General features: G+C 42.8%; 1 protein-coding gene across 1 annotated transcript; it reads left to right on the top strand.

Moving 5' to 3' along the window:
- Positions 1-8,354: 8,354 nt before the first annotated feature.
- MS3_00001456 (uncharacterized protein) lies at positions 8,355-8,909 on the top strand (the record flags this gene model as incomplete). The annotated part of the gene is made up of 2 exons (XM_012946942.2): positions 8,355-8,584; positions 8,735-8,909. The coding sequence occupies 2 exons, from the start codon at positions 8,355-8,357 to the stop codon at positions 8,907-8,909; spliced, it is 405 nt and encodes a 134-aa protein (XP_012802396.1).
- Positions 8,910-14,991: the final 6,082 nt, after the last annotated feature.

Raw genomic sequence — 14,991 nt, 5'->3', positions numbered from 1 at the left:
CTTCCAGATCAGCGGACCACGCCGCCTCTGACCTCGGATGAGATTGCAGGCTCACGAGATACGAACGAGGCTACCGTCTCACGTTCCGGTCGCCGAATACGGTTGCCCGTACGCTTTCGCGACTAGCCGCACAGTTAACAACCGATACGGTGTAGGACTATTCCTATACTACACGTATGCTACACTCTTCTTTTTTTGATTTTCTTTTTGTTTCCTGAGCCCACGCCTTCGACCATCTCCGTTTGGTTCCGTCGACTTCAGTCAACTTTGGCGAAAGCTGGCCTGATCACCCACGCTCTTGTCAACGTACTCAGTCGATATATTGGTTTCGAATGCTTGGCATACGCTTGGTCGTTACGGTCGCTTCTGGTTCATTGGCTCAACGTGGTTTCGTCCTACGTCTGCAGCGTTTCTGGTCCGGACCCCTACGAACGCAATCTTTAGATTCTGGATACAAACCACTCTGGTGTAGCATGCCAACTCAAGCAACAAATACAGCACATCGCTCCTGGTACCGTTCTCCGAAAACGACTTTCGTTGGCAACTCGACGATCAACGATCGCTTTCCTGTTCGCCAATTCTTCCGTCCTACAATCGCTCGTCAGCCGATTAGTCCCACGATTTAAACCGCCACTTATCGAAAGTGTAAACCCTTTCTGGCGGGGGCTCCTCTAGTGACTCACGTTTATCACGAGAACACGACTGGTTTAATAAAAACAATTATTATTATAACCAACTGTACCAGTGTTTGTTTTAATGTGCTTTTGTTTGACTGTGCTAATGACAGCTATTTTGTGCTTCCATTCTTATACTGACACTTCGATTGTAACTTCGCGCGGATTCGGTTACGTTCTGTAACCAAGGTTGTATCCTGGCACGATCTCGGTATCCTTTCGATGCCACGAGATCGCCAGCAAATATACACCTCGACTTGGTCCATTAATTGCCTTCTGATATTTGGCTTCTCGAGGATTTTATGGAGTCATTTGGAACGAGCTTCTTACGCCTTCTGATCTATTTGGCACGTGTTTCTTGGTAGCGGTGTTCATAGTTAATCTCAACTCGACGCCACGCTACAATTGGTAATCCCAATCAGACTACAATTGGTGATCCCAAAGTTTGGGACACGCGACAATTGGTGGCCCGTATTTTGGAACACGCCTCTGCTTCTGGTCAAATCTTCCAAAGAAGCCAATTCGGTGAGTCTATGATTTATCTATCCACGTCTGTCGTATATTTTCATATTTAATATATAATATACTCGACATGACGGATAACGATAAGAATAGTATTAATATAATAGACTCACATGTATGTGTACCGAATCCTTGTCACTTTTTATTCGCGTGACGATGAATTCCACGCTTTATTCGAGAAATTTTCCCCTATTAACTATTCTCCTCGCTGACCCGGCTGCTTGGTACGGAATGCATTCGCATACGCATTAACGTCTACCTCCCAGTATCAAATGGTTAAGTTGAACGGTTTCATTGCCAACTTAAAAGTGCTCTACGAGCACACGAGAACGACAACTGGTACGAAACCTTATCGCTCGTCCTCTTAGGTATTCGAACGAGCTCGAAGGCAGATATACAATGTTCCGCCGCTGAACTGGTATACGGCACGACATTGCGTCTGCCCGGAGAACTCTTCACACCACGGAGCAGACCTAATTTCGGTAAATCAGACTACGTCCATCGACTGTCTGCATTTATGCGAACGCTGTCTCCGGTGTCAACTCGAATACAACATCGACAGGTCGCTCTCTCTCGAGAGTTATCTACCTGTTCACATGTTTTTGTACGAGTAGATTCGGTACGCAAACCTTGGCAACAACCTTACGAAGGCCCTTTTCACGTGATCACTCGTCACGAAAAGACCTTCAAGGTTGATCAACATGGCCGCGTCGAGATCGTCAGCGTTGATCGTCTCAAACCAGCACACGTCGATGACAGTGCCCTATCTGGTAACCTGAGATTCAATGCTAGATCTATTAAACCTAGCGGGACCCTCAAATATTCTTCAGGTCCCACGCTAGATACATCTGAGACCTCATTCTCACGTCCCGGTCAACAGCACGCGTCATCTGCACCGTCTACGGACGAGACGACAGTCTCACTTCCAGATCAGCGGACCACGCCGCCTCTGACCTCGGATGAGATTGCAGGCTCACGAGATACGAACGAGGCTACCGTCTCACGTTCCGGTCGCCGAATACGGTTGCCCGTACGCTTTCGCGACTAGCCGCACAGTTAACAACCGATACGGTGTAGGACTATTCCTATACTACACGTATGCTACACTCTTCTTTTTTTGATTTTCTTTTTGTTTCCTGAGCCCACGCCTTCGACCATCTCCGTTTGGTTCCGTCGACTTCAGTCAACTTTGGCGAAAGCTGGCCTGATCACCCACGCTCTTGTCAACGTACTCAGTCGATATATTGGTTTCGAATGCTTGGCATACGCTTGGTCGTTACGGTCGCTTCTGGTTCATTGGCTCAACGTGGTTTCGTCCTACGTCTGCAGCGTTTCTGGTCCGGACCCCTACGAACGCAATCTTTAGATTCTGGATACAAACCACTCTGGTGTAGCATGCCAACTCAAGCAACAAATACAGCACATCGCTCCTGGTACCGTTCTCCGAAAACGACTTTCGTTGGCAACTCGACGATCAACGATCGCTTTCCTGTTCGCCAATTCTTCCGTCCTACAATCGCTCGTCAGCCGATTAGTCCCACGATTTAAACCGCCACTTATCGAAAGTGTAAACCCTTTCTGGCGGGGGCTCCTCTAGTGACTCACGTTTATCACGAGAACACGACTGGTTTAATAAAAACAATTATTATTATAACCAACTGTACCAGTGTTTGTTTTAATGTGCTTTTGTTTGACTGTGCTAATGACAGCTATTTTGTGCTTCCATTCTTATACTGACACTTCGATTGTAACTTCGCGCGGATTCGGTTACGTTCTGTAACCAAGGTTGTATCCTGGCACGATCTCGGTATCCTTTCGATGCCACGAGATCGCCAGCAAATATACACCTCGACTTGGTCCATTAATTGCCTTCTGATATTTGGCTTCTCGAGGATTTTATGGAGTCATTTGGAACGAGCTTCTTACGCCTTCTGATCTATTTGGCACGTGTTTCTTGGTAGCGGTGTTCATAGTTAATCTCAACTCGACGCCACGCTACAATTGGTAATCCCAATCAGACTACAATTGGTGATCCCAAAGTTTGGGACACGCGACAATTGGTGGCCCGTATTTTGGAACACGCCTCTGCTTCTGGTCAAATCTTCCAAAGAAGCCAATTCGGTGAGTCTATGATTTATCTATCCACGTCTGTCGTATATTTTCATATTTAATATATAATATACTCGACATGACGGATAACGATAAGAATAGTATTAATATAATAGACTCACATGTATGTGTACCGAATCCTTGTCACTTTTTATTCGCGTGACGATGAATTCCACGCTTTATTCGAGAAATTTTCCCCTATTAACTATTCTCCTCGCTGACCCGGCTGCTTGGTACGGAATGCATTCGCATACGCATTAACGTCTACCTCCCAGTATCAAATGGTTAAGTTGAACGGTTTCATTGCCAACTTAAAAGTGCTCTACGAGCACACGAGAACGACAACTGGTACGAAACCTTATCGCTCGTCCTCTTAGGTATTCGAACGAGCTCGAAGGCAGATATACAATGTTCCGCCGCTGAACTGGTATACGGCACGACATTGCGTCTGCCCGGAGAACTCTTCACACCACGGAGCAGACCTAATTTCGGTAAATCAGACTACGTCCATCGACTGTCTGCATTTATGCGAACGCTGTCTCCGGTGTCAACTCGAATACAACATCGACAGGTCGCTCTCTCTCGAGAGTTATCTACCTGTTCACATGTTTTTGTACGAGTAGATTCGGTACGCAAACCTTGGCAACAACCTTACGAAGGCCCTTTTCACGTGATCACTCGTCACGAAAAGACCTTCAAGGTTGATCAACATGGCCGCGTCGAGATCGTCAGCGTTGATCGTCTCAAACCAGTACACGTCGATGACAGTGCCCTATCTGGTAACCTGAGATTCAATGCTAGATCTATTAAACCTAGCGGGACCCTCAAATATTCTTCAGGTCCCACGCTAGATACATCTGAGACCTCATTCTCACGTCCCGGTCAACAGCACGCGTCATCTGCACCGTCTACGGACGAGACGACAGTCTCACTTCCAGATCAGCGGACCACGCCGCCTCTGACCTCGGATGAGATTGCAGGCTCACGAGATACGAACGAGGCTACCGTCTCACGTTCCGGTCGCCGAATACGGTTGCCCGTACGCTTTCGCGACTAGCCGCACAGTTAACAACCGATACGGTGTAGGACTATTCCTATACTACACGTATGTTACACTCTTCTTTTTTTGATTTTCTTTTTGTTTCCTGAGCCCACGCCTTCGACCATCTCCGTTTGGTTCCGTCGACTTCAGTCAACTTTGGCGAAAGCTGGCCTGATCACCCACGCTCTTGTCAACGTACTCAGTCGATATATTGGTTTCGAATGCTTGGCATACGCTTGGTCGTTACGGTCGCTTCTGGTTCATTGGCTCAACGTGGTTTCGTCCTACGTCTGCAGCGTTTCTGGTCCGGACCCCTACGAACGCAATCTTTAGATTCTGGATACAAACCACTCTGGTGTAGCATGCCAACTCAAGCAACAAATACAGCACATCGCTCCTGGTACCGTTCTCCGAAAACGACTTTCATTGGCAACTCGACGATCAACGATCGCTTTCCTGTTCGCCAATTCTTCCGTCCTACAATCGCTCGTCAGCCGATTAGTCCCACGATTTAAACCGCCACTTATCGAAAGTGTAAACCCTTTCTGGCGGGGGCTCCTCTAGTGACTCACGTTTATCACGAGAACACGACTGGTTTAATAAAAACAATTATTATTATAACCAACTGTACCAGTGTTTGTTTTAATGTGCTTTTGTTTGACTGTGCTAATGACAGCTATTTTGTGCTTCCATTCTTATACTGACACTTCGATTGTAACTTCGCGCGGATTCGGTTACGTTCTGTAACCAAGGTTGTATCCTGGCACGATCTCGGTATCCTTTCGATGCCACGAGATCGCCAGCAAATATACACCTCGACTTGGTCCATTAATTGCCTTCTGATATTTGGCTTCTCGAGGATTTTATGGAGTCATTTGGAACGAGCTTCTTACGCCTTCTGATCTATTTGGCACGTGTTTCTTGGTAGCGGTGTTCATAGTTAATCTCAACTCGACGCCACGCTACAATTGGTAATCCCAATCAGACTACAATTGGTGATCCCAAAGTTTGGGACACGCGACAATTGGTGGCCCGTATTTTGGAACACGCCTCTGCTTCTGGTCAAATCTTCCAAAGAAGCCAATTCGGTGAGTCTATGATTTATCTATCCACGTCTGTCGTATATTTTCATATTTAATATATAATATACTCGACATGACGGATAACGATAAGAATAGTATTAATATAATAGACTCACGTGTATGTGTACCGAATCCTTGTCACTTTTTATTCGCGTGACGATGAATTGCACGCTTTATTCGAGAAATTTTCCCCTATTAACTATTCTCCTCGCTGACCCGGCTGCTTGGTACGGAATGCATTCGCATACGCATTAACGTCTACCTCCCAGTATCAAATGGTTAAGTTGAACGGTTTCATTGCCAACTTAAAAGTGCTCTACGAGCACACGAGAACGACAACTGGTACGAAACCTTATCGCTCGTCCTCTTAGGTATTCGAACGAGCTCGAAGGCAGATATACAATGTTCCGCCGCTGAACTGGTATACGGCACGACATTGCGTCTGCCCGGAGAACTCTTCACACCACGGAGCAGACCTAATTTCGGTAAATCAGACTACGTCCATCGACTGTCTGCATTTATGCGAACGCTGTCTCCGGTGTCAACTCGAATACAACATCGACAGGTCGCTCTCTCTCGAGAGTTATCTACCTGTTCACATGTTTTTGTACGAGTAGATTCGGTACGCAAACCTTGGCAACAACCTTACGAAGGCCCTTTTCACGTGATCACTCGTCACGAAAAGACCTTCAAGGTTGATCAACATGGCCGCGTCGAGATCGTCAGCGTTGATCGTCTCAAACCAGCACACGTCGATGACAGTGCCCTATCTGGTAACCTGAGATTCAATGCTAGATCTATTAAACCTAGCGGGACCCTCAAATATTCTTCAGGTCCCACGCTAGATACATCTGAGACCTCATTCTCACGTCCCGGTCAACAGCACGCGTCATCTGCACCGTCTACGGACGAGACGACAGTCTCACTTCCAGATCAGCGGACCACGCCGCCTCTGACCTCGGATGAGATTGCAGGCTCACGAGATACGAACGAGGCTACCGTCTCACGTTCCGGTCGCCGAATACGGTTGCCCGTACGCTTTCGCGACTAGCCGCACAGTTAACAACCGATACGGTGTAGGACTATTCCTATACTACACGTATGCTACACTCTTCTTTTTTGATTTTCTTTTTGTTTCCTGAGCCCACGCCTTCGACCATCTCCGTTTGGTTCCGTCGACTTCAGTCAACTTTGGCGAAAGCTGGCCTGATCACCCACGCTCTTGTCAACGTACTCAGTCGATATATTGGTTTCGAATGCTTGGCATACGCTTGGTCGTTACGGTCGCTTCTGGTTCATTGGCTCAACGTGGTTTCGTCCTACGTCTGCAGCGTTTCTGGTCCGGACCCCTACGAACGCAATCTTTAGATTCTGGATACAAACCACTCTGGTGTAGCATGCCAACTCAAGCAACAAATACAGCACATCGCTCCTGGTACCGTTCTCCGAAAACGACTTTCATTGGCAACTCGACGATCAACGATCGCTTTCCTGTTCGCCAATTCTTCCGTCCTACAATCGCTCGTCAGCCGATTAGTCCCACGATTTAAACCGCCACTTATCGAAAGTGTAAACCCTTTCTGGCGGGGGCTCCTCTAGTGACTCACGTTTATCACGAGAACACGACTGGTTTAATAAAAACAATTATTATTATAACCAACTGTACCAGTGTTTGTTTTAATGTGCTTTCGTTTGACTGTGCTAATGACAGCTATTTTGTGCTTCCATTCTTATACTGACACTTCGATTGTAACTTCGCGCGGATTCGGTTACGTTCTGTAACCAAGGTTGTATCCTGGCACGATCTCGGTATCCTTTCGATGCCACGAGATCGCCAGCAAATATACACCTCGACTTGGTCCATTAATTGCCTTCTGATATTTGGCTTCTCGAGGATTTTATGGAGTCATTTGGAACGAGCTTCTTACGCCTTCTGATCTATTTGGCACGTGTTTCTTGGTAGCGGTGTTCATAGTTAATCTCAACTCGACGCCACGCTACAATTGGTAATCCCATTCCGACTACAAGTTCATATGCTTATATTCAGTTAAGAAAACACAAAAATTATATTCGTTTGAAATTCTTCGATTAGTTTCGACAATATTGCCTTCCACTTTTTGATTCAGCGATTGATGGATGGCTATTAATTTGTGGGCAAGATGAACATGTAAGTAGGTTCAGTGACAAACAGAACAACATATTCGTGTGTTGACCACATACAGGACCACACTATCGAGTATGAAGCCCGGAAATTTCGATCGAGTGAGGAACGTAGAGAACAACCGTACAGTGATACTGAATTTCGAATATCATCTAACGATGATCATTGCGTCATGTGAGCTATAGGGATCTAGTGATCTACACGACAAACATGAACTAACTGTTCATTCTTCAGAGAATATTACCACGGTAAAATCAGAAATCTCAGATTATATGTTTAAAAAAATACACTAATACATTATTCATTCTGTTTCATAACGTATGTGTGTAATCCTAATTTCATAAAACAGCTCTATTCTGACACTGACATATTGTTTTAAACGAAGTGATATTTCGAGGGTCATCCAGTCACCACTCATTAAGCAATTCACACAAATATCATCCGTGGACATCGCAAACAGTGTGCACGAAACCAGAATTTCAATTGACGTGATGCTGATTCTCAAAATACTTAATCAAGCTGCGTGATCAACAATACAAACATAGTCACGTAACATGGGAATTAACCGTGACACCTATCACAATGATCATTTCATTCTCTTATGAATTGTTGACGCTGATATTTCCGCACAAATCATGACAATCACATATCCACTGTGGATTAAGCAATTTATTGAAATCTCACATCTACTGAAAACTATATAAATGCGTCAATCGACTAATTCATCTCAAGAACAAAACGAAAAAGCAATGTCAGCTAATTCGATGTTTCTCATTGCTTTATTGTCATACACATTGATAAATCAATTAGTCATAACCAAATCAGATTCATGCAAGTATTGTCTACGATTGTACGATGGAAAGTATAAGAGTGGTTCATATATTGAAGTGTACAAGAGCGTTGGCTCACTCTCACCACCATGGATACCTGGATCTGTTTGTGTACCTTTGATACATAATTCGACGGGACAGCCTCCATACTGGCGTATATATGAGTAGGTTTGAAGATCGATTCATTTTTATGATTATGGTTAATGTCTACGTTTTGCCTGTTTCATGCACGTTCTAATTTGCTTGTAAGTTCACACTTAAGATGGATGTTCAAACATTTGTGTCACTTTTCATTTCATATTTGTTCATCACAGAGACGTCAACTACTCTGGTAAGGACACTGCTGTTGGACATGGTGCCTGCATTGATGACTTCATGAAATCCGGATTGAGAAGGATTTCCTCCATTCAGAAGTGTGTTTATGGGGAAAATGGAATGGTTCAATGTATCAGTGAATCGAAACGTGGAAGGAAATATTGTCGATACTAATCGAAGAATTTCAAACGCATATAATTCTTGTGTGCTCTTAACTGAATATAAGCATATGAACTCACGAAATTGGTATTCTTAAATTTTGCAGGATGACTGGCATACGTATTGCTTGATAATCAGGAAAGTCTTATTCGTCTGACAGATCTGTATTTGGATTTCCAATTCCTTGTCATAGTTCTGTTTTCAGTTATTACGTTAAGCATATATACTTTATTCTAACTTTCGGACAGCTCAATCTATTCATTCTACTTGAGTCATATTTTGACCTTGGTGATTATTCGCTCATCAGTCTTGACTGTTTTTATATGAGCATATATGTGTGTACACTTCATATCCCATGTCTCATCACATGTCTGTAGTTCATTTTGTCTGCCTATAAATATTGAGTAACGCCTGGCTAAAAATGGAGTTGGCTTACTAGCCATCTCCACTGCACATCATTTTGCTTTGTTCTATTACATTCACTTTACATACAAAATACATGTATTCAAAGGCCATTCTCTAAATTCCGTCATTGACGAACGTGATTTAGGTCGACGTTTTAATACCACACTGTCATACAAAGGCTGTTTGTCTACGGTGAAGACTCTATAGAGTACGATGAAATGAAGTCGTTTCAGGAGACACCTTTTTCTATTCTGCATACCCCAAAATCAGTAAGAAGTAAGGGGGTGAAGAAAGACATTATTCGGGTTCCATACTACATTTGTTGTTTATAGTATTTCATGACGGACTGACTACAAGGAAACAGTACTATGGTGTGATGTACTATATCTTCATAAATGTTCAACGTTCATTACGTGATGTGATGAAGTTGTTTGACAGTTAGCGTGACAGTGATGATGAACGTGTTTCCCCGATTAATCTGATTAAACGGATAAACTCTTCATTACAGTATTCATTTTTACGCGACAACTGTTCGGTTTTCGGATGAGCTCAAGTCCCTGTGTTATTAGCAAATACCATGAAAATGTTTCATGAAGTTTGACTCAGGAAAGACTTCAAGTTAATTAGACATTACAATCACTGCAGAATAAGATAAATGCATGTGTATTAAAGTGATTCCATACCAGACATCTGTGTTTGGAATCGCTTGTATGCTGATGGCTTTATGAATTGTGAAATTTGCCGTATAAATGAGTGGAGTAGATGACCGGTTATGTGTGTACCGATATGTGAAAAAGAAATGAAATGAAATGTGGCTGTCTAAACGAATGGTTGAAGTGATATCAAAAACTAGGCTCGAATATATATTATATGATGCTGTATCCAGTATAGTTATGTAGGCTTATCAGAGGGACAATTTATCTGAAGTAACCGAGTCAAATCTTGATACTGATACACTAAAAGGAAGTAACATTGAGACAAGATCATAATTGTGTCGAAAATTATATATAATATCTTCAATGGAAGCAATATCTTTTACTACACAACCCCACAACAAGTTGTGTAAATTCATTTGAAACAAATGAGGAATGTAGGATAATAGACCCACGAATAATTTGTTAGTTGTGTGCTCTCACACTGATAACACCGACTTAGCAGCTGTATGTGAAATGAAAATTTATTTGAGTAATTCTGATTGATTAGATGTTTCTTGCAGATCATGTTTGAACGTTCAATGATTTCCCAACCTACTTAGAAGTCTGCTTCAGTTATTTTCAAAACGGACACTCACATATCATGAACAATGTGGAAAATTCCTCTACCTAAATACGAATGAACATAGACTAGCAATAAGAATACGTGGTATTACATTACTGATATAGTTTAATCCGAACAACCAGTATTGTAGAAATTTTGACATTGATATTATTATTTTCGGTGAAAATTACAAAGGCGGTTAACGTTTATGTCAGTATACTGTCCATATGAGTTGATTTCCAATTACATGTGCATTAGTAGGCTAACAAATGGAACAAAATTATAACCGTGGTGAAGAATTCCAACCAGTGTTCCAGTTGGTTTGTTATGTTTGATCTTATTTATTTAGTTACGGGGTGATTTTCTCGACCTCATTACCACTTAACGGTGATAGAATTTAGTAATACTAATTACACATATGATTGCTTATTGAAACAAGTTTTAATTAGTGGAAATAGATAATTATGTGAATGCTGAACAGATGAATTGGATGAGCAACCGTTTGAGAAACATGCTGTAATCATCTGTATTGGATGAAGATAACGAAACCACAAAATCATTCAGTGATAATTGCGAGTAGATTTATCGACCGATTTTGTCAATAGTTTCATCAATTTTATCAGTCATATTACGTGATTGTCAAGTCATGACAATGATTTATGACGATATTCTGAAACCATTATGTTTAACTAGTCATGGTCTTGATTAAGGATTAGCCAGTTGGAAATAGGTATTGTTGTTTTAGGTGCTTCTAAAACAGTAGAAGTTTGTAGCGTTAACGAATTCGAACTGCCTGATTATATTACTAGAAGCAATTCAAAAATATTCATTCACATAGTGCTAATTTTAATAGTAGACCTCGGAGTTTTGATAGAAAATGTTTGTTTGGCCAACTACTACCTGATAGTTCAGTTATTATAGTAGTGTAGTATGATGGTACATAAATTCGGTGAGTTTATTATCTAAACTATGTTGGTCTTTATAGGTAACTAATGTGATAGACCAGTTCATAAACTCAAATACCTATGGCAATAACGACTGTGATGGGTTTTGTGAAAAATATTAGAGGCGGTTCAACTAATTATTGAATTCAAATGACATTGATAAGATATATAGTGCAATGAATGTATAGGCCAGATTAATATGCCGGTTGGTAAGGTACATGACAATAAAAAGTAATAAATAAATCTGGCCAGTAAAATAATTTTAAAGTTAAGACTACTTATGGAACTTCAGTTAGGAATATGATGAGTTATAAAATTTCCATAAGAAGTTCCTGTATTTAGCCTGGTGACATTTACAAATATGTGACAAAAGCAACTGAAACTAAGAAATGTCAAACAGTAACTCTAGAAGAGCTACAGGCAAGAGAGAACAAACCAGCTTTCAGCTGAAGAAAAAATTTAGGAAAAGATTTTGGAAATGGATAGGACGTACATTGCGCAAATCGTCAAACTACGTCATGAGGCAAGCGCCAGCTTGGAATCCTGAAGGGAAGCGGAAAACTCCTGCACGAGGAGTAACGTGCGTAAGTAAGTAAGTAAGAGTCTAAGTGAATGTATAAATATATATATATTTCGTGCCCTAAAGTAACCCTCGTGCTATTGATAGAAGAAACCAGACAAGTAGTGAATAGGTCTTTATTTCGATCTTCGCGCAGTCATAGTGGAGCGTGGGATTATCTGTTCAGACAAACAAAGGCTCTCAACATTCAATATAAGATAATAGGGAATATAGCGCTTATACAAAATAAGGAAGTGAATGAATACTTGAACAATACTGTTTTGACATATGCTTGGTTGTTTGGGGTCAACTCTTAACCAACCATCCTAAGCTGTTACATTAGCTTCCCCTGGAATCGACTTCCGTAGGAACGTCGGTTCGATCAACCTATCTATCGAAAACACCTTAGTTCTAGTTCACATCCCAAGGGAAAATTATCAACTCGCTCACTATTTGACTTACAATCAATGACGAATAACGCTGTCAGCTGTCAACGATAGTCCATGGATGTCTCTTCATTTACCAGCTTGTCATCTTATTTTGTAGCATGTGATTTCTTCTACAACTATCGCTGACGGTTTGCTACGTGCTTTCAAGAGAAAGACTGTGACAATGTGGAATAAGAATATCTGAGGAAGTGCCGCGAGCGGGCTACTCAACAACATGTTGGTGAGGTACAAATTTTCCATGCTCGGACTGGCTATCAGGTGTTTATTCACATGTCTCTTGAGACTGCAGTGACTCACGTTTATCACGAGAACACGACTGGTTTAATAAAAACAATTATTATTATAACCAACTGTACCAGTGTTTGTTTTAATGTGCTTTTGTTTGACTGTGCTAATGACAGCTATTTTGTGCTTCCATTCTTATACTGACACTTCGATTGTAACTTCGCGCGAATTCGGTTACCTTCTGTAACCAAGGTTGTATCCTGGCACGATCTCGGTATCCTTTCGATGCCACGAGATCGCCAGCGAATATATCTCGATTTGGTCCATTAATTGCCTTCTGATATTTGGCTTCTCGGGGATTTTATGGATTTCTTTGGTTACGTTCAACCTTCGCCTTCTGATTTATTTGGCACGTGTTTCTTGGTAGCGGTGTTCATAGTTAATCTCAACTCGACGCCACGCTACAATTGGTGAGCCCGACGTGATGGATAACGATAAGAATAGTATTAATATAATAGACTCACATGTATGTGTACCGAATCCTTGTCACTTTTTATTCGCGTGACGATGAATTCCACGCTTTATTCGAGAAATTTTCCCCTATTAACTATTCTCCTCGCTGACCCGGCTGCTTGGTACGGAATGCATTCGCATACGCATTAACGTCTACCTCCCAGTATCAAATGGTTAAGTTGAACGGTTTCATTGCCAACTTAAAAGTGCTCTACGAGCACACGAGAACGACAACTGGTACGAAACCTTATCGCTCGTCCTCTTAGGTATTCGAACGAGCTTGAAGGCAGATATACAATGTTCCGCCGCTGAACTGGTATACGGCACGACATTGCGTCTGCCCGGAGAATTCTTCACACCACGGAGCAGACCTAATTTCGGTAAATCAGACTACGTCCATCGACTGTCTGCATTTATGCGAACGCTGTCTCCGGTGTCAACTCGAATACAACATCGACAGGTCGCTCTCTCTCGAGAGTTATCTACCTGTTCACATGTTTTTGTACGAGTAGATTCGGTACGCAAACCTTGGCAACAACCTTACGAAGGCCCTTTTCACGTGATCGCTCGTCACGAAAAGATCTTCAAGGTTGATCAACATGGCCGCGTCGAGATCGTCAGCGTTGATCGTCTCAAACCAGCACACGTCGATGACAGTGCCCTATCTGGTAACCTGAGATTCAATGCTAGATCTATTAAACCTAGCGGGACCCTCAAATATTCTTCAGGTCCCACGCTAGATACATCTGAGACCTCATTCTCACGTCCCGGTCAACAGCACGCGTCATCTGCACCGTCTACGGACGAGACGACAGTCTCACTTCCAGATCAGCAGACCACGCCGCCTCTGACCTCGGATGAGATTGCAGGCTCACGAGATACGAACGAGGCTACCGTCTCACGTTCCGGTCGCCGAATACGGTTGCCCGTACGCTTTCGCGACTAGCCGCACAGTTAACAACCGATACGGTGTAGGACTATTCCTATACTACACGTATGCTACACTCTTCTTTTTTGATTTTCTTTTTGTTTCCTGAGCCCACGCCTTCGACCATCTCCGTTTGGTTCCGTCGACTTCAGTCAACTTTGGCGAAAGCTGGCCTGATCACCCACGCTCTTGTCAACGTACTCAGTCGATATATTGGTTTCGAATGCTTGGCATACGCTTGGTCGTTACGGTCGCTTCTGGTTCATTGGCTCAACGTGGTTTCGTCCTACGTCTGCAGCGTTTCTGGTCCGGACCCCTACGAACGCAATCTTTAGATTCTGGATACAAACCACTCTGGTGTAGCATGCCAACTCAAGCAACAAATACAGCACATCGCTCCTGGTACCGTTCTCCGAAAACGACTTTCATTGGCAACTCGACGATCAACGATCGCTTTCCTGTTCGCCAATTCTTCCGTCCTACAATCGCTCGTCAGCCGATTAGTCCCACGATTTAAACCGCCACTTATCGAAAGTGTAAACCCTTTCTGGCGGGGGCTCCTCTAGTGACTCACGTTTATCACGAGAACACGACTGGTTTAATAAAAACAATTATTATTATAACCAACTGTACCAGTGTTTGTTTTAATGTGCTTTTGTTTGACTGTGCTAATGACAGCTATTTTGTGCTTCCATTCTTATACTGACACTTCGATTGTAACTTCGCGCGGATTCGGTTACGTTCTGTAACCAAGGTTGTATCCTGGCACGATCTCGGTATCCTTTCGATACCACGAGATCGCCAGCGAATATATCTC

This window comes from Schistosoma haematobium, chromosome 1 (genome assembly GCF_000699445.3).
Source record: "Schistosoma haematobium chromosome 1, whole genome shotgun sequence".
In the NCBI taxonomy this organism is placed as follows: Eukaryota; Metazoa; Platyhelminthes; class Trematoda; order Strigeidida; family Schistosomatidae; genus Schistosoma; species Schistosoma haematobium.
This window is presented reverse-complemented; position numbering and strand designations above follow the sequence as displayed.